At 41.9% G+C, this 21,631-nt stretch overlaps 1 protein-coding gene across 1 annotated transcript in view; it reads right to left on the bottom strand.

Annotated features, from left to right (window-relative positions):
* The window catches only part of LOC117772532 (neurofibromin-like), a 157,145-nt gene that overhangs the window by 25,512 nt on the left and 110,002 nt on the right, over positions 1 to 21,631 (bottom strand). The window contains 10 exon segments of the mRNA XM_034603738.1: positions 694 to 795; positions 6,050 to 6,191; positions 6,281 to 6,342; positions 6,666 to 6,880; positions 7,061 to 7,340; positions 9,365 to 9,505; positions 9,583 to 9,776; positions 11,121 to 11,323; positions 11,728 to 12,068; positions 12,152 to 12,584. Coding sequence (XP_034459629.1) covers positions 694 to 795; positions 6,050 to 6,191; positions 6,281 to 6,342; positions 6,666 to 6,880; positions 7,061 to 7,340; positions 9,365 to 9,505; positions 9,583 to 9,776; positions 11,121 to 11,323; positions 11,728 to 12,068; positions 12,152 to 12,584 — 2,113 coding nt within the window.

Genomic DNA, 21,631 nt, shown 5'->3' with positions numbered 1-21,631 from the left:
AATCTCTCCTGGCAACAGAATAGTTTATAGAAAAAGACAATTTCATCCCTGATTGTCTAATTTGCTGTTGTAGGTCATCAAGGGGCAGAAATATTATAATTAGAGCATTTCATGACCAGTTAAAAACTCGAGACACATGAAATTTTGGTTCCTAAGGTTTCTCATACGATAAGATCTGCATGGCAAATTTCATTAGTATCTATGATGGTGAAGATGAATGAACATTTGACACATACCAAAGGGATGATCAGAGAATCATATATGATTTGGTGACTACTCAGCTGATAACATTTGCATACATCACAATTTACAAAATGGCCTTAAAAACAAATTAAGCTTAGCAATACTAATTCCCCTTTAGATAATTCATAACTTCACTCAGCCTTGATGAAAAAAATTATCCAAGCTGACAATTGCCACATCAATTGATAACTGGGACCTTCTTTCCATCTTAGGAGGTGGTTAACTGCTATATATTCAGTCTTGTCCTGTCAATTCCATTTTATTTGCAAATGAGTCAGTAGCAGCTGGCAAAACACCACACAGAGACATAGCAGGTATACAATTTGTTAACATTTCAAATACTGCAACAATTTTAATTTGTAGTAAGTATTAAGTAAGCACAGCCTATTCTTTGTACACAAAATAACAGCTGTAGTTGTGGCTGCAGGTGGATTTAGAGTGGTTGTATACCTTGCTGAGAAGAGGCTGCAGCTTGGTTAGAGCAATGACTGTGGCTTCAATTAATACTTGGCTGTTGTAATTGTCCGGTCCCTTCAGACAGCTCTCTAGACCCTGTTATGGTGAGATGAAGACAATGGACTAAAATTACCACTTTGCAGTTGTATGTCTCCTCCAAACAGTCAAGTTGCAGGAAAAAGTGTCATAAATATGTACTGTAAAGTAAATATGGTCATATATATCAAATATGGTTTTGCTGAGGTGTGGCATTGAATAATGGCCAGAACATTTTATGAACAGTGTATGGAATGCACAACAATATGTCACAGTAAAGTTTGTCTGACCATTTGGGTGTAAAATGTCATCACTTAATTTTATCCCTTCGTATTATTATTATTTGCATTAGGGCTTTCACAATATAAGATTTTCACTAAACTGTGTTTAAAATAATTCATTATAACAATATCTATAAAAAAGTTTTAAAAAATGATACCATTACCCTGTTTCATCTTTTACATGGTATATTGCGTATTTCATCTCATCTTTGGCAAGTGAATTAGTCTCAAAATACAAAATACAATACATACAATTTTACACCTGAATTCAAAATACAATTTTTCTATTTATATGCTTCCTCTTGGCCAAATCATCCAACCCCACAACATCTCAATCCACTGCTATACAGATGACACACAGATATACCTTCCGCTGAGACCCCTGAAAGCCACCTAACCCCATCAATCAGATTGAACAATCAATGTAAAGCCTGTTGCCAGGTACCTAGGAGTTATGTTTGACCAATCACTCACTTTCAAACCACAAATAAAAAAAGTAGTCCAGTCCTGCTTCCTACAAATCAGAACCATCTCCAAAATCAAACCCCTACTTTCACACCAGGACTTGCAAAAAGTAATTCATCTTGTCTTCTATAGACTGGATTACTGTAACCCCCGCATAAGCCAAAAGTCACTCTAACTAGGTCAGAACGCAGCAACTAGGCTTCTGACTGGTCTTAAAAGGCAACATCACATCACCTACTCTCTTTATTGGCTCCCTGTCCGTTTTAGAATTGATTTTAAAATGTTACTGATCACTTTAAAAGCACGCCAGAGTCTGGCCCCAGGCTACATCACAGAATTACTGACCCCTTAAGTGCCTGCACGCAGCCTTAGACGCTCAGGTGGAGCCCTGCTTTGCTTGCTGTTCCAAAGTCGAGGTTGAAAACAAAAGGTGGCTGTGCCTTTGCCATCAGGGCCCCTCGGCTTTAGAACGGCCTACCTGAGGAGATAAGGCTTGCAGAGTCAGTGACTTCATTTAAATCACTTCCTAACACCTATTTTTATATACCTGCTTTCATGTGAAACTGTGATTTTCACCTTTTATTTTACTTGTTCACTTGTTTTTATTGTCATTTTAATGCTTTTAAGTGTTGAAGTTTTAATTTACTTTTCTTGCTTTGTTGTTAAAGCACTTTGTAAACTCTGTTTTTAAAAAGTGCTATATAAATAAAGTTTATTATATTATTATTATACGAGATACTAAACTATCATGATCTCACAGTTGACATTAGAAAAAGCAATGACAAGAGTGAGACAGAGTGCAGCAATGAAAAAGCAACTGCCAGTGCCACGAGGGACAGAGCAGTTGACTGTCTCTCTCTCTTTGCAGGTATCTCTGACTCCAGAGCTTCAGGATTCAGACAACAACAACAACTATTATTATTATTATTTTAACTGTTGCTGCTATCATTAATAACATCTTTACATCCATAATTATCACTTTTATTGTTTTCATTATAACAAGTAGTCAGAGCTGAAACCTGATGGTGCACAGCTGTTCCTGGTGTCTCTCTCCTCCTCTCCAAAAATCTCTCTCTCTTCTCTCCACTCTTTTCCACCCATCTCCCCTCTCCTCCCCATTTTTCTCTGCTCAACCCAACCGGTCGAGGCAGATGGCCACATAGTGCTTGCTCATTGTGGGAACTGTGGGTTTCTATATCAATTTTAAGGTCTTGACCTTCTATGTAAAGTGCCTTGAGATATTGTATATTATGATGATGGCTCTATACAAATACAATTCTATTTAATTGAAAATTGAATTTGAGGCAAAACACAAAAGAAACACCAGGGGGCCAAAGGCAGCGAAGGAGAAAGCCGACACCCAGTCATCTGGATGCAGCAGGTGCGGACAGGTGAGGAAACATCTCTGGAAGGACTGCCCTGCTCGTGATGCTGAGTGCAGGAGGTGTGATGAAAAGGGGCACTTTGCAAAGAAATGCAGCTCAACTGGTGGTGTTCATGACATTACTTAGGCACAAACAGAGAGTAAAGAGGAAAACAGAGGAGTGTAACAAAATGCTGCAATTGAATGGAGAAGAGACTGTTTTCAAACCAGACACCGGACAACAGTTACAGCAATTCCAAGCAGCACTTTCTCCATCAAAAAATATGGGACTCTGCAGCCGCCATGTAAAGTGCTGTATGGTCCAGGAAATCACAGACTGGATGTTAAAGGCCACTTTAAAGGGAAGCTGAGTTTTTAAAGGGAACAACAGAGCAAGACATTTATGTCATTGAGGGACTGTCTTAGCCGCTACTAGGTCTCCCTGCAATAAAAGCTCTCATATTTATACAGAGGGTCCACATATTTCAAGCCCAGCAGGAGGACTTTAAAGCCCAGTATCCCACAGTATTTTCCGGCTTAGGGAAATTAAAGGAACCCTTCAAAATCGAGTTGGAGCCCGGTGCTGTCCCATATGTTCTTTCACATTATCAAGAGCCCCTGTGAACACAAAAAGACAACGAGGCAGATGTCAAAGTGTTTGTGGATGCAGTCATCCATGGACTTATCCTTCTTCTTCAGTTGCGTTGGATAAAGTGCTGCAATACAGCGGTGAACTCTTCAAAAACTTTGCCACAAAGAACGGGTTTATACATATAACTAGCAGCCCAAGGTACCCGCAGGCAAACTGGGAAACGGAGCGTGCAGTGGCTACGGTAAAAGGACTGAAAAGGAGGAGGTGAGAAACTAAAGGCTTTGATGACATACAGAGCCACACCTCTGGAAAGTGGGTTCTCCCCTGCACAACTCCTCATGGGGAGACAGCTATGCAGCACCATACCACAGTTCCCAAATATTTGCTCTCCTGGTGGCCAAACATCAATGATTCAGGAAGTCTGAGAGGCGAGCTAAGGAGAACCAACAACGCAACTACAACCTGTGACACAGAGCCCGTCCCTTACCACTACTGCAGTACAGCTAAAATGTGTGGCTCCCAAGAGAGGAGAAACAAGGAACTGACATTCATTAGGCTACAACACCCTGGTCCTACATTATACACACTGATGGACAGGTCAGGACAAACCGCAAACATGTTTATTCTTGTAACACGGACCTTATTGGTATTATCCTTTGTTAACCCAGGCACAGTCTTGTTGTTAACTTAACTAATAAAATATTACCATGTTGAAGTGTGTACCAGATAATTACTGTTGATGAACAGAAATACAGGCTCTGGATTGACCAAGAGGTTTTGTATTGATTTATATGATATTATTATATGTGTATAATTAAAATAATATCAATACTGCTATATTGCGACACTGCGGAGCGGCGGTGGACCAGTGGTTAGAGAAGAGGGACATCGGACTGGAAGGTCACTGGTGCGACTTCACGGACTGGAAAACATGATACCTAGACCAGAGGATGGACCAGACAATGGATCTGTTCAAGTCCAAAGGGAGCGAAAGATGGACACTCCTTTCCCTATCCCCCTGTCTAAGTGAACCTGAGCAAGGCACCTTACTCCCCTCTAACATCTGGTCCCCGGGTGCTATCCAATATATAGCAACCCACTGCTCTGTATGGTCACTGCCCTTGTGTGTGTTGTGTTCCGTGTGCTGTGTCCAACAACGGATAGGTTAACATCAGAAGTTGAATTTTCGCAATTGCATGTAGCATGATTGTGTATGCATGATTGATTCGGGACTTTTTTAGATCAGAGTGACGGTGCCCTCTGACTACCAAATTTTATTCAGTTCGTCCTTGAGTCAAATAGAAAGTTTGTGCCAAATATGAAAATTTGAAGAAGGCAAGGCATATCTGAGACATTGCATTTGCAAAAATGGGTCAGAAGGACATCCTGAAAACATAAAATTCTTAAAACGCATTTCTTGTGTACTCACAATAAAGGAAGGTTAATGTCGGAATTAGTGAACTTGGGAAGATGCAACAGCAATGATTTACCTCTGGACTGCTTGAAGCTAGGGTTGGCAAGCCTGAAAAAGCCAGCAAGAGCGGGTTACATTTTGAAAATATGCAACCGATACGCACCCCCTCCCATCAGCCCTCTTGCCAAAGCTATGCCCATATGAACACACACTCCTAACAACTGCTAGAAGCCAACTTTTCTGGTAATTGTCTCTGCTTTAGCTGTGTATCCCTCTCCGGGTGACGACTCCGGTCATTTGCAGTGATTGCAGGTAGGTCAGTTAATGACAAGTCAATAACAATAACATCGCTCAGCTATATTTCCTTTTACAGAACACCTCCCCATTTTAAGTAAGGACCCTCCCTGATGGGTTGTGGAGGGCTTGACACCTAACCTAAAGCTGTCACATATGGTGTATTACTTGCCTTACACTCTTACACTCCTCACACTGTCAGAGCGAGGAGTGTAATACCTTTTTTTTTACTTTATGTATTGATGGCTATTGGGACGTGAAGAGGATTTCAACAAATACGATAAAAAGTGTTTCAGAAAAAAACGTACCAACCCTACCTTTAAATGGTAAATGGTTTTGTATTTATATAGCGCTTTTCTAGTCTTGATGACCACTCAAAGCTCTTTACAGTACAGTTTTACATTCACCCATTCATACAGTGCATCTAGTAGCAGCACTTTGTTGTTCTATGAGGGGCAACTCAGGGTTCAGCATCTTGCCCAAGGACACTTCGGCATGCAGATGGGGAAGACTGGGGATCGAACTGCCGACCTTCTGGTTGGAGGACGACCGCTCTACCCCTCAGCCACAGCCGCCCATGTTTAAGACAAACAACATAAAGTATAATGAGCAGTTTCAGTGTAAAAGTCCTCAGGTTCTCCAAAAAATGGTTCTCCACTGATAGCTGCTGAGTAAATCTGCTGGCTATGAGGTGCTTTAAAAAATGAATTAAGTGCTTGAAGTTGACAACAATCTGACAAAACACATCAAGGCAATGGAAATGTGTTCCTCTCCAGATGACAAGCAGGTTGGTACTGAGGTTTCGGTGGAATCCATTGGTAAAATAGTTGAAGGAGTCCAGCTTGACAACAACACACCATTCAATTCTGACAGAGATGGTTGTATAAGTGAAGGTGGGCTCTCACCCGGTCTATGCTGAGCAGAGGGCTTGCCTTGCTGAGGATTCGGATGATCTGCTTGATCTGGCCATGGCTCACTCTCTTACTTATGCAGCCAAAAACCACTAGCGCTCTTGGTTGAAGAGACGGGTTATACTGGAATGCAAACCTAGAATCCAACCACACACAAACAAATATGATACACAGTGTAATGTTCTTAGCATTGATGCATTAAAATAGGATGAAGGAAGTTTATACTTCTGTGCAAGCTCTGTCCACTGGTCTAACCACTTGCAGGCTGGGATGTCCCTCATACAAGCCTGAGAAAAGACAGAACGGTGCAAACAGACTGAAAACATTGGCCAGAGTTGGAAAATCTCTTAGACAGAAGACAAACAAGTAAGGTGCAGACCAAAGTGAGCTTGTACATGTTTTTAACATTGATAATCTAGCGTCAGTAAGCTGTCAATGTGTGGTAAACACAGAAACCCCAAAGACAATTACATTAGTATAAATTGTATTTACTACTTTCTAACACTCACATGCTGGACTATATGAGGTTGTCCTACATGGAATGAATGCACTGGGTTAAGAGTATTATTGAAAAGCCTATGTCGAGTAGGCTTGACTTTCTCTTACTTACCTCCATGATTTCCAATAAGGCCTCAGTGACGGTCTCCAGGGAGGACAGGGCGAATGTCTCCCTCTCATAAGAGCCTGGTGAAAAGGAACGGTCTCTGTAGCTGGAGCGGAAGGCAATGACGGCAGCTGACTTGACTTTGCTGATGCCAAACAGCAGGTAAAACTTTGGCAGAGAGAATTCGGTCAGGCTTAGCCTCAGCACCTGCTTTGTCTCCTCTGGAATCATTAAACACAATAACATACGTTAATTTCCACTGTGTAGTGTGTGTGTTCCCTACTGTTCAAGTGGCTTGAGTGTACAAGCCTTTGGATTGCTCTTTTAAAGTTTGATGCAAGTCTGATGCAACTATGGCAGCAGGGTGCTGGCCTAAACACACAGATGATGTCATTGCTCACCACTGAAGTTAAGCTGTGAGCAGGTGCAGAGGGAGTGGATGATGTTGATGACCAAACCATGGGTGGAAGCCCTAAGCGACAGCGGCCCTGTAGCTACCAGCAGGGTCACCACGTGGAACAGGTAGGGCAGGTGGGCTGCAACATCCAGGGAGTTATTGAAGGACAGCATGAGCATGTAGCGTGCCAAGATGGCAATATCGTCCCACATTAGGTGCTGTTCCAGTGTGGGTGTTGGCGACAGGCATGTCTTGTCAATGATCTTGCACATCCGACCAATAACCTAGCAAGAGAGAGAGAGCGGTCGCAAGAGAGAGAGAGAAAGAGAGGCCTGACTGAATCATGTGCAGTTGTGTGATGAAAAAAGATTTGTACCAGTTTAATGGGCCCATATTTTACACCTTTCTGGGATTTAATTTGAGGTATTGGTACCCCTAAGATGATTTATCAGTGGTTTAAAGTAGAAAAAACTGCTACAATGTGTATTTCTATGTCCTCTCTCTGGAGCTGCAGACAGGACAGGCTGTTTTCGCCTGCCTCTTGAGCCCCTCCTCTGATTGGCTGACTGCACTTAGTGACACGCAACCAGGCCTATCAACGGTCTCATTCTGGCGCATTTACAATGGTAAACACAGCTGAAAGAGACGTTATGTTTGGATACCGCTTTAGAAGAACAGCCACATATTTACAGTCGGTTACAACAGGATGTTTCTGAACGGTAAGTTACACCGTCCTCATGTACGTTCAAGTTTTAGCAGGACAGTCAGCCAATGTAGGAGTAACGTCCCGAGTTACAGTACGGAGTTTACAACGGAGTTTCAACGGAGTACTGAGCACACCAACACGGCACGTCAGAAGAAATAAAGCGTAATCGCTGGTCTCGAACAGTAACATTCTTAGGAGGAATGTGCACGGACACATTCTCTTCCTTGCATCCCTCCACGCTGCAGTGTTTCTTCAGTGTTGTTGGCTGTGGTTAGCCTGTGGTAGCTAACAAGCTGCTAGCTCAGCAACATGTCAGCTTGGTGTCGCGTTCGGTGTGGAGGGGTGGTGGTGGGGAGCGGGGGTGATGGGCTCAGAGGCTGGACTGGTACCGGCTGGGTGGGGCTGAGAGACGAGTGCGATCCCGAATGACATCATACGGATAGGAAGTACGAAACAAGACTTTTCGATAACATATTTCTTAGAATGGACTGACTGAAAAAGTCAGCAGAGTGACTATTTTCATACTTTCAGGGTACCTACTGACCCCCTTCAAGTAATTACGGATAGTAAAAGCCCAGAAAATGTATTTTACACAATATGGGCCCTTTAAAGAAAAGTAATTCATTCATTCACCTTGTCAGTTGATCTATAAAACAATGTTGGTGCAGAAATAATTTATTTATTAAATTTATACATTGCGGAAAATTACATTTAGATTTTCCTTCAGAAATATGTTAAAGTATCATTCAAACTTACTCTAGAAAGATTTTAAGTGACAAGTATGTTGCCAAATTTTGTCAAAATTTGTAAAATTTCAGTGGGCTGGGAGTGGTGTTATTTGTATGCCAGCGTGCAAACTTTGCTGCATTTCAAGACAAGCTTCATGCAGCATTGTGTCAACTGATGCCTAAAGCACATGCCAGATGCTCTATACAGACAGAGGTACAGTAACACTACAGAGCCACTTTGTTGAGTGCACTACTAGGTTGCATAGTTGACCTGCTAATGTGGTGCTGCCTGTTTGGAGCTGCCTGCAGTGTATTCCTGAAGAGTGAGATATCTGAGTAGATGAAGTTGCCTTCCAGTAGGTGGGATGTGTTAATGCAGGAGAACATGTGAGAAATATAGCTGCTTCTCAAGAGTGTTGACACATGAAAAGACACCCCCATTGGATCATACAAAACTAAAAATACTGCAAAATTCTGTTACTTTGGACAAGGCAATCTTACTGTTGCTTAATTAGTTAACCTCATTCAAAGTAAAAGTAACTGAAAATAAGTGTAAATGACTCATGACATTAGGTACCTACATGTAAATGCATGATCCTACATATATTACAGGTGTGTGTGTGTGTGTGTGTGTGCATGTGCTTGGTCCAGGTGGAGTGCAGAGGGAGAAAACGAAGCGTGTACATGCAGTGGCCGAGTTACATGATTGTTTGACATTCCTCACAAACACTGCTCTACTCACTGATTGAAAAACAATTTCCCCTCTGAAAATATAGAGATCACTAATAGCATCATATTAATTTAAAAAGTATCTCCAGGTTAAGATATGTGGAGAGAACGACATGCACTATGAGCTCACAACTAGGAGTCTCACCTTGCTGGAGACCAATTTGACATTCCCAGAAGCCAGAGCCACTGCAGTATCAGCCATGACCTCTGCTTTGATGGAGCCCAGACCTCCTGTGGCACTTGTCTTAATAAAACTGTCCAACACCACATCCAACAGGTCTGTTATCTGAGGAAACAGTGGCAAAGTCAGAGGCCTAAACCACAAGACATTTTTTACTCAAACAGTTGGTGTGGGGCACATACCTGACCCAGGCTTCCCCAGATCTTGGCTTGGATAGAGGGATACATCTGCTTTTCATTAATGGTCATGGTAATGAGTTTGTCCAAAATTGCAGTAACACGCTGGCGCTTGGCATCATCGTTGTGCTTACAGAAGCGAACTAGGTTGAGCAGCCAAGGTGTCATGTACTCCAAGCAGAGATGCTTCAGCTCAATACCTGTAACAGACGACACAGAGACTTAACACAACTCCTGGTTTACTTCATAACACAAGGTACATACAAGTTCAGAGTTGGGTCAATGCTGCAATGCAAGAGAGATTTTCTCACTGTAACAGTAGGTTAGAAGTGGTTTACAGTAGGTTGTACTATTGTAGTTTGTCTTTTTGTAGATAAACCATTCCTCTTTCAAGTTAGAATCATACAAGAGTAATCTGTGTTGGAAAACAGCTGTGTAATATCTTCTAAAGGTCTGGAGGACCTTTCTAAAGTTTCAGAAAAGAACTGCTGATGCCATTGGGATGTCATCAAGACTATCTCAACTTGGGTTGGGATATTACATGATTATGACAGAAAGCCTGTATATAAATTGTAGGCGGGCAAGGAAGGTCTAAACGAATGCCATTACTTTTTGCATTATAGGAAAAGTAGAATCCCATTCAACAAACGAAAGAAATTACAAATCATAATCAATTTAACAGATATTACCATTTCTAAGACACAATTTACTATGGTTGGTCTTATTTATATAATCACAAACACAACTTTGTTCACAACCTTGATGTGCAGGATCACATAATGCTTTAACTAACACAACAATTACATGCAACTCTCTGTGCTGTGTAATGTCACCCTCTGACACCTGCTTCACATCATGTATATGTGCTATTTTAAGGGGATAGTTCACTGAAAAATGAAAATTTGTTTATTATCTACTCACCACTATGCCGATGGAGGGGTGGGTGAAGTGTTTGAGTCCACAAAACACTTCTGGAGTCTCAGAAGTAAACTTTGTAGCAGCCGAATCCGATACAATTGAAGTCAATGGTGAGTCCTTCTTCAAATGTAATAAAATAGAAAAAAAACAACATGCCTCCATACTGCTCGTGTGGTGTCATTTAAGTGTCAGCTAGCCCCGACTTCATATTCGACTCAAAACGAGGTAATTTACACCGTGTTTTAAGCCTAAAAGTCCACAGGAAGTGGCTAAGCTAGCGGCCATGGCCACACAATGGTGTGTCAGAAGGTCCGCGAATGCACCACGTAGGAAGATATTAAAACAAACGTGTAAATTACGCCATTTCGAGTCGAATATGAACGTCGGGGCTTGCGGACACTTGTATGACACAACACGAGCAGTATAGAGGCATGTTATGTTTTCTGTTGTTTTTATTACGACTGAAGAAGGACTCACCATTCACTTCAATTGTATTGGATTCTGCTGCAACAAAGTTTACCCCTGAAACTCCAGAAGTGTTTTGTGGACTCAAACACTTCACCCACACCTCCATTGGCATAGTGGCGAGTAGATAATGAGTACATTTAAATTTTAAGTGGACGTACTGGACTTGCTGAAGCCTGAGATGCACTCTTCCAGAAACTCCAGTGTTAGATGGGGCTCATTGGCAGCAAGAGTCTTGCTGATGGAGACTATGAAGAGGGTGTTGTTGGCTGGGATGCAGAGGCCTGACGTCTCCAACAGCTGGCCCTCTATCTTTAGGTTAAAGGTGCAGGTCAAAGCACACAACAGATTGTAAGCTGCAGACCTGAATGTGAGAAAGACAATAAGTCAGGTGTTAAGTTCATTACATGTCTGACGTTCTTTTGGGCATGTAGAATAACCTTACATACCTTGTGTGTCTACATTATTAAGAACACACAAGGTCATTTCATATTTGCAGGGCAAAACAGAAGTGATATGAAATGTTGGTACCTACAATTCCTGATACAAAAAATAATACTAACTAGGCGAGCTTTCTCTGGAAAGAAATTGTTTCACTATTCACAACAGTTTAGAGTACAGAAGAAATTAAAACTTTTTGGGAAAAAAGAAAAGAAAATGGTTTCTTAATCAAATGGTTCAGAGTCTCCTTCCCTTTGTAGCCCCACTTATTCCATTTAAGCTGTTAAGACTACTTGGGAAAATATCTACTTGCCCTACATGACTGACCTGAGGCTGGGATCAGAACTGCCAAGGTTGAGCAGAGCAATGTTGAGCAGAGTGCCAGGAACATCTTTTGGACGGATCTTGGTGTGCTGTGGGATAGAGTCGGGCTGCGACAGCTCCCAGCGTGTCCGTATATGGATGATGGACTGGACGATGGTGTCACACTCCTGGTGCATGAATGTAAGAGGTGTGCCCTGATTGGCCATTGTGAGGGTGAACTGGCTCTCATCCACGAGACAAATCTCCTCAATTTCTGAAGCATAGTAGACATCATTGAGGAAGACTGGTTGGCCAAGGACACGGGTCCGCTCAGCTGAGGTCACCTGAACTGCTGTCGAACCCACCTGATTAACAAGAAAATGTGAAGATATAATGCTGTTGAGGTATTCAGCACCTATAATTACAACGGCTATGGCTGCATCCTCACCTTTATTGAGACCTTGGTGTCTTTATGGGCCAGCTTGAGGGCATTATGGAACACTTTAAGATCTTCCTCCAGGGTCAGGGTTGCAGCAGGCAGCTTCTGCTGGTCAGGTTCAATATGCTCGGCCAGCTTAGCTGGAGAGTCAATAAACTGGAGTCGCTTGCTGCCCTTCAGGCCTGTCAGAAGCCGCTCGTGGTACTTGGTATACTCTCTCACCCATGTATTGCAGTTGTAGACATAAACAGCTGCTACGTTCTCATAGGCAAAGCCAGGAAAGACCACAAACCACTTAGATAGGAAGTCAGTCTTGAAGCGATTGCTGGGTCCTACATGAGTTAAGTCTACTACTATCTCATAGGGCTTGGCATAGTAGGGTTTGAGGGTAAGGAGGACGTGATAGATGAGCAGGTCACCATTGATCTGCCCCGTTTTGAACCTACAGAAAGAAGACAAATAAACAAGACAAACTCAAATTTAAATTCAGGCCTTCTATACTAAATCAATTGCATTTTTAGGTGAGTGCTGAGTTTGTACACATGAGCAAGACCAAAATTGCAAGCATAATATATTTTGATTTTTTTTTTTTTTAAATCTTTTTTCTTGTAAGAGCTCTTTAGCTTCTGTGGTATCAAACCAGAGACCCTGAAATGGCAAGACCACAAAAAGTCCCAAGATTTGGATTAAATTAACAACATCAGCAACAATGGTTGTAACCAGGAAAGCCAGAAACTCAACCACAACTACAGGGCTACTCAATACTAAGCAGCTACCCCAAAAGCCAAGACAAAGTAAAGGGGCTGCCCGTCCTATAGACGATTGATCAAATGAATCATCGATCTACACATCCGGCACAGTCCACACAACTAATCTCTACCGTAGCCACCTTCCCCATGCCTACTGACAAGTCTAAAAGTACAAGCTGAGTCCCAGGTGACATTGTTATGCATTCCACAGGTTTATACAAAACTTTAATGGCCACGACAATTCATCCACATGACCAGTGAAAAGGAAAGAGGAGATCGACCAGAAAACAAATCAATCAAATCAAATCAAATATACTTCATTGTCCCCATAGGGAATTTTTTCTTGGGCCAAAGTGGTACTGCAGCTACAGTGGCAGGCAGTATAGATAGAGTCCTTGTACTGGCCATCTATATAAATAAATGAAAGCTTCAAAAGCAGCATTGATAACTATTACAGACGGGGCAGGTATTTCACCATTTCTACAGGGTGGATCTGGCCACATAAATCTGAGATCACCTGACCGAATTTCTCTCATAAAATGTTGTCTTTACTTTCAGAAACATATGAAGAGTTAAAAGACATGACACCATGATGAACTCATAACTGAGTTTATCAATTCAAAATTACAACCCAGAGTTGGGACCAGGAGGCAAAGTTGCAGTCCTATACACGTCTCTGTGCTACCTTTAGACCAGTCAGACAGCCAAAACCCCACGGAGGAATTCTACATAAAAACCTCATCACAATTAACACAACCTCTGCAAAAAAGACAATAAAACATCTTTATTAAATGTGGATTCTAAGATCATTGCCATCCAAGGTTCAGTAAATTAATTAATCTCAAATCATAATAATGATTTATTGTCTCTCAATGAGACCTGGCTGCATCCTGAAGAATGTATCAGCCAAAATAAATCTACACTCCTTAGACATGTAAATACTCACATTCCTCTAGGCCAGTGGTCACCAACCTTTTCGAGCCCAAGATCATTTTTTAATTCCAAACGTAAGCCGAGATCTACAACCCTGATATCTTCCAAAAAAAACACTTAGGAGGGTCATATTTATTATACCTGCACCTTTAACCTAGAAAGTGTTGCAACCATTTGTTTGTGACATAAATTCATCAGATAAACATTAAAACTCAGCTAAGATTATGTTCTCTGTATATTCTGCTGTGAACCACAATGTTTATCTGTTAATGACACAAATGTATTTACAACACTTTCTGAACCCGTTTCAAAGTAAAAGCACTCCAGCGTTTCACTTTCTGAATCCACTCATTTGTTCCAATGGGGCTTTGATTGTTATCGACAGACAGAAAGATAAGCATCTTCATACCGTAGAGTCCTGACATTTACTTTACTACATAAACCAACTTGTTCTTGAAGGAAATGCAGGAGATAAACCTGCAACTCCACCCCCAGTAGCGGACACACAGCGCGTGTGAAAAACAGACAACCGACACACAGCTGATCTGCGGCGCGACGACAGCCAGTGAGTCCAGAGAGTTCGGGGGATCGACAGTGAAGACTGCAAGATCGACCGGTAGATCGCGATCGACGGGTTGGCGTCCACTGCTCTAGGCTATGGCTGAGGAGGTGGAGTTACAGCTATTTTTAACTCCAGTTTGTCAATTAATACTAAACCTAAACTAAACTACAACTCATTTGAAAACCTTGTTCTTAGTCTGCCACACCCACCCAGGAAAACACAACAGTCAACCCTACTAGCTGTAGTTTACCGTGCTCCTCAGGCTTATTTTGAATTTTTAGAAGCACAGAACTCGGCTGAGAATCTTGTTATTTATTTAGACAGCTTCAGGGTGGGGACAGTCTTAACCACTGCATAACTGACAATATTCATTTCTGGGTGGAGAACACTGTGCCCAACCGGATGGTATGGTGCTTCTCCAACAACAAACCCTTGCTGACCCCTACACTAAAGGCTCTGCTGAAGGAAATAAGCTGATTTTTAGAGCAATGGATAAAGTGGAACTGAAAAGGGTTCAGAGGGAGCTAAGGAGGAAAATAGGGAAGGGCAAGGGCAGCTACAGGGGGAAGTTGGAGGAAAGGCTCCAACAGAACATTTCAAGAGGCTCCCAGAATCTGGTGAATGGGAGTGGGCAAATAAGCTGAATTTGTTTTTCAATAGAATTGATTGTTCCCCCGCTCCACCACCCACCCACTGGAGCCAAGACCTGTCCTTGCAGCTACCATGCACTCCCCGCTCCTCCTCCTCCTCCTCCTCCGTAGCAGCTGGGACATCATCAGCTGTATCCCCCCCCCCCTCTTCAGAAGTCACCCCCCACGCCCACTATCCCCTTAACAGCTGATCAGGTTAAGAGGGAGCTCTGAAGAGGATCATGGCCAGGAAGGCTACAGGCCCTGATGGCATCAGTTCCAGACTACTCAGGGATTTTGCGGAGCAGCCCTGTGAGGTGGTTCTGTACATCTTTAACCTGAGCCTCAGTCTGAAGAGAGTCCCAGCCCTGTGGAAAACTTCCTGTGTGTTCCCTGTACCAAAGACTGCGCACCCCAGGGAACCAAACCACTTCAGGCCGGGAGCCTTGACCTTTCACCCGATGAAGACCATAAAGAGGATTATACACAAGCACCTCCACCATCGGGTCGATGATTTTACATTCTGTGCAATCATCCTGTACCACTGCATACTTTATTTATATACAGACAATATGTTTTCTGTAGTGAAAGGTATATTTTATGTACATATTCTATATTTTTTCATTTTAATTTTTTTAATTCTGTCTACTTCTTTTTTAAATATTTTATTTACATTTTTCAGGTACATAACAAAGAGTTGAAAGGACATATAATACAAAGTCAATTTACCTTACACAAAACCTAACAACAAGCAAAACAAAAACAAAAAAGATGCCAGACTGATTACTCAATTACATATATGGTCTTTTGGAAATGTTCTCGCGATAGAGTTATCTCAGAGATAAGGCCAAGAAACATGAACAAGTGAACAGAGTAATATACTACATCAACTGATGAAGCCAGGTAGGTCAGAGTTGCTGTGAACGTAGAGATATATTCCACTGAGCAGGTCCCCATGTTCTCTCAAATCTTTTCTGTGTGTTGCCTTTGTGGAGACGCAGATCTCCTTGAGCCAGTGTATAAAGCAGGGTGGAGAAGAAGACTTCCAAGTTAGAAGAATAAGTTTCTTAGCGACCACCATCCCTAGGTGTAGAGCAATTTGCATATCATAAGGAAGCTTAAGAGTCTCTGCAGAGCACCCAAGGATGACCAGATTGTGGTTTGGCTGAATGTCTCTAGAATAGGCTTTTGAGAGCCACTGAAAAATTGTAGTCCAAAAATTATACAGAGTAGGGCAAAACCAAAAAAAGGTGCGCCAGTGAACCCTCAGCAAAGCCACATATATCACATTGAGAAGAGACCGATGGGAAAATGCAGTTTAGCTTTGTTTTTGAGTAGTGCAGTCTATGCACCACTTTGTAATGGATCAATCTGTAGCGTGAATTTATAGAACAATAATTAATCAGAGTCATTGCCACTTCCCAGAGCTCAGCTGATATATCTGAGTTCAAGTCCCTAGCCCAGGCCTGCCTAATGACGTATGAAGAAACCTGACCAGCCAGACATTCTATGAATTTTTGAGGTGCTTGGAGTCAGGAGGGAGCAAGAGATTTTCAAGGAGGGTGAGTGGTGGTGGGGGCTTTAAAGTCATGACACTCTTCCTGAACGTAATGCCTAGCTTGAAGATATCTAAAAAGATTTGAGTTTGGAAGATTAAACTTAGAACTTAGTTGACTAAATTAAGCGAATTGTCCATCAATATACAAATCTAGGAAAATTCTGATGCCCCTCTCTCTCCAAACATTAAAAAAACCATTTAGTTGTCCAGGCTTAAATGTGTGGTTTTGGCAAATTGGTGCATGTGAAGAGACACTAGGGGCCCAGCGAGCCACCTTTATCTTATTTAATATTCGCAAAGAATTCTTTCGGGTAAAGTTCTGTTGGATTGACTTGTCTATGAGGGCAGGGCTGGAACACAAAGAGTAGGAAGTGAGGAATTTTTAACAGCAGAGGCCTCAAGTTGTAGCCACAAAAGGTCTCTCCCAGCCTCTGCACCATGCAATTCCAGTAGGTAAGAGCCCTGGAGTTAGCTGCCCAATAGTAGTGTTTCAGAATTGGCAAACAGAGACCACCCTTTTTAGTGGGCTTTTGTAGGTGAGACTTGGATATCCTGTGTGATTTGTAACCTCATATGAAGGAGACTATGATAGAATCGAGCTTCTTAAAAAAAGGATGCATTTAAATATATGGGCAGGTTCTGAAAAAGATAAGGAAACCTAGGTAAGCTTACCATTTTGACTGCGTTTACCCGTCCTATCATGGATAAGGGCAGTATTCTCCAGGACTCAATATTTTTCTACTGATTCTTTAAAGTAACATTTAAAAATATGTTTTGGATCTCTCGTGAGCTTAAGGCCAAGATATGTGACACGATCTTTCACTACACGGAAAGGCAGTTTTTCCAAAAAGTCGTTGGTGAAATTATCTACTAAAGGCATAAATTCGCCCTTTTTCCAATTCTAAAAGAATGGGGATGGAGGATGCTGGTTCGCCAGGACAGACGAGAAGGTCATCGGCATACAGGGTCATACAGGTCTCATTACCTCCCAGTTTAATACCTTTAATGTCTTAAGCGCAATGTAAGAGAGCAAGGGAGACAATGGGTCCCCTTGGCAAAACCACATTGCAAAGGGAACGGTTTAGATTTGTCCCCATTTGTGAAGGATGAAGGATTTTGGATAATTTTGACCCATTCTATGAATGTATCCCCAAATCCACAAATCCCCAATTAAATAGGGCCACTCTATAATGTCACAAACACCTTGTGCGCATCTAGAGATAGTATAGCAGGGTTATCATGCTTTGGCAGCGTAGAAAACATTTTTCGGACATTACAAAAGGAGTATCTGTCTGGAACAAAACCTGTTGGGTCTGGGTGGATTATGTTTGCTATGTGCTTGCCCAGCCTTTTTGTTAATATTTTTATTATTTTCAAATCACAATTTAGCAGGGCAATGGGCCTGTAATTGCCAGGATAAATTTCATCTTTATCTTATTTTAATATAACACAAATGTTTGCTTTGTTCAAGGAGGCTGGGAGCCTCCTGTTTTTAAAAGTGTCGCAAATCATTCCCATTAATATAGGTGTGAGAGCATTTTGAAAAGCCCTGTAAAACTCTGGCCCAAACCGGTCCGGTCGCCTTTCCAGAAGGGAACGCTTTAATTGCCTGCCAAATTTTCCCTGAAAGTGGCATTCAATTGTGGGAGTTGAAGCGATTCAAAGAAACGATCAAAGTCTTTCTGTGTAGCAGTCGATTTGGATGTGTAAATTTCAGAGTAAAACTCCTGAAATCTATTGTTGATATCTTTCAAGTCTGTAAGCATCAGGCCAGATTTGGATTGTATTTTGTAGACGGCTCGTTTTGCTTGTCCCTTTAATTGTCTCGCCAAAAGCCTCTGTGGTTTTTCGCCAAACTCAAAGTGTCTCTGTTTAAATTTGAGTCATAGGACTTGTGTACATTAGAATAAAAAGAATAATCACGATCAGATGGATGTTGCAGTCGCCAAATATCCACTACCTTCTTTGACATCATCAAATTATTGAGAGTTGTAACAGCCACAATACTGGGGGGAGGGGCCGAAGACAGCCTGTCCAGATATGGGTCAAGATAACAATTAAAGTCACCTCCAATTAATATATGGCTCAAGTCATTATCCGGAATTGAATCAAACAATTTAGAAAAGAAAGCGGGTCATCTGTATTTGGTCCGTAGAAATTTTCCAGTGTAATGGGGAGTACATTTATATATCCAGTTAGGATTAGAAACCTGCCATTTGGATCAATTATGTATGACTGAAAATGAAAAGGTATAGTCTAATGGAAAAGGATGGCCATGCCTCTAGCCTTAGATGTGAAAGGAGACTGATAGACCTGTGAGATCCAATTAGCCCTCAGTTTCCTGTGCTGAGTGTCTTTAACATGCGTTTCTTGAAAGAAAATTATGTCAGATTTCATTGTCTTCAAGTGTGTAAATACTTTACCACGCTTAACCGGGTGACCTAAACCACGAACGTTCCCGGAGACTAAGGCTATAGAATCAAGCATATTACTCATTTATGATACCTTAAAAACACTTGATTGAGCATTGACCAACATAATAATAATTACATTATAAGCGAACACAAACTTAGCATTAAGCCTGGCAGGCAGCATCATCAAACAAAACATAAAATAAACAGTTAACAGGTACATGACCATAACCCCCACCCAATGCTTCCCCAAATGAAGCAGAGTTACCCTCATCCACATCTGGGACCACCGGCTGAAAAACACAGCCCCTCATTTGCACACATGGTATAGAACAGATTACACAGGAAGAAAAGAAAAAAAATCGCCTTGATAACAGTTCAGTGTTTATGAAACGTATTTCGCATTGTAGCCTTTCCAAGTTTTTTGTCTATAAAGCTCTTGGCTTCAGCCGGGTCGTTAAATACCTTCACTTGCCCCTGATGATGAACATGGAGTCTGGCCGGGAACCGCAGCGAGTGCCGGATCTCCTTCTCTCTCTCTCAGCAGCTGTTGTACCGCACGGAAGCCCCGCCGTTCCTCCATCACCTCCGCTGTTTAGTCGGGGAAAATAAAAATTCGGTTTCCTTCGTATTCCATTGACTGCTGCCTCCTGAGCCGTAGAATCTTTTCCTTTTCCTGTGCGAGGTGCACCCGTGCTATTATCGTGCAGGGTTGAGAGCCTTCTGATGGTTTGGGCTGTTGTGTGCGGTGCGCCCTGTTTGTGACTACCAGCTTAGTGAAGTTGTCGTCCCCCAGCAACTTGGGAATCAAATTGGAGACAAACTCGGTTGGCCTCCCGTTCTCCTCACCTTCTGGGATGCCAACAATCTTTATGTGTTGGCGCCTGGATCTCCTTTCTAAATCACACAGCTTGGCTCTTAGTTTCTTGTTTTCCTGCTGTAACTCAGTGACTGAAGTTTCCACGGCGTGAATGCGCTGCTCGTGGTCAGCGGCTTGATTCTTGGTGGCGGACAGCTTTCAGTGAGCACTTGCTGGGCAGACAAAAGACGAAAACTCTGTTCGAACCGCTCGTTAAAGGACTGCAGGAGCTTGTTTGACATTTTTTGCCATATAAGTGGGAGCTCATCCTCCTCCTCGAGCAGTGACATGTCTGGAGGTTTCTTGGTAACGTGATCACGGCTAGCGGCAGCTTCGGCTAGCGGGCGAGCTCCCTATCCGGCTTGTGTAGTTTTAAGTGACATTTTAACATCCGTTTTTTCGAAAAGATAAACTGACATCGAAGATTCTTAGAGCAAAAACATCTAGCATTCAAAAAGGCTTAAAACCTTGATAAAGCTTTAAGTTAGAGCTGGTTCAGTTCTGTCATGGACCAGCTCTTAGTTATGCTGCTATAGGCCTAGATTGTCAGGGACATATGGAGCTTCTCTTTCCTCTTAAGATTCAACTTTATTGTCATTGTGCAGAGTACAAGTACAATGCCCATGAAATGCTTCTCACTCTTTATCACAATAAGGTCTCATTCAAACATTTTACTGACTTCACTTCTTCCCAGAGACCTTGTGCTTTTATAATTTGATGATCTTGGATCGCAGCATTAGCCCCATCATAGATAGTGATAGTGGATCTTGATGGTAGATTATAATCCTGTTGGTGAATCGTGACCGTAATGGTGGATCGTAAATCATGATGGTGTATTACAATCGTAATGGTGGATCATTGATTGTAACCATGGTGGCAGCTGATCGTGATGGTGGATCATGGATCGTGACTGTGATGAAGGACCATGATGGTGAAGGCAACTGATCGTGGATCATGGTGGTAGTATACAATGTTGGATCGTGATCATGACTGTGGTGGCAGCTGATCGTGGATTATGACTAGATTGCTTAGTTATACAATATGCCTACAAACATATACTACTATTATTGGCACTACTGCTATCATTACAATTGTCATTATTGCTCCATTCATCTGTCAGACATTTTCTTTTGTAAAAATACTTTTAACATTGATAAACCTCTCCATTTATGTTAGACATTCACATCAATGTTGTCAATATTGTTATTTTGTTGATGTGCTCCTAATACACGTGGCATCTATTTCACTTCTGTCCGTGCTGGGAGAGGGATCCCTAACATGCGGCTCTCCCTGAGTTTTTTTCCCCCTGTATTTATTTTTGGTAGATTTTCCTAAGTCTTGCTGAGGGTTAAGGGCAGAAGATGCCGCACCTTTTTAAGCCCTATGAAACAAATTCGAAATTGTGAATATGGGATATAAAAATAAAATTTTAGTTTGATTTGACACCAGGTATGACATTTGGAAATAAACCTACTAAAAAACCCTTTTAACAGAGTAAAAAGAACATAGAAACCTCAGAGAGAGCCACATGTGAGGGATCCCTCTCCCAGGACGGACAGAAGTGCAATAGATGCCACGTGTAAAGGAGAACATCAGAAAGATAAGGGTATTTGCAGCATTGATTAGAATAAATATTTTGAAGCATAACTGAAGGTCAATCATGTGTAATGCACACATCAATGTTACAACCGTGAGTCAGGTAAATTAACTTTTTGGAAGCTATGTCTGTGAAAATGGGGACATAATACACATTACATACATACTACCCATTGGTATTATAAAAATAAT

Source organism: Hippoglossus hippoglossus, chromosome 13, assembly GCF_009819705.1.
Source record: "Hippoglossus hippoglossus isolate fHipHip1 chromosome 13, fHipHip1.pri, whole genome shotgun sequence".
Classification (NCBI taxonomy): Eukaryota; Metazoa; Chordata; class Actinopteri; order Pleuronectiformes; family Pleuronectidae; genus Hippoglossus; species Hippoglossus hippoglossus.
The sequence above is the reverse complement of the archived record's forward strand: the minus strand, read 5'-3'. Positions and strand labels throughout refer to the sequence as shown.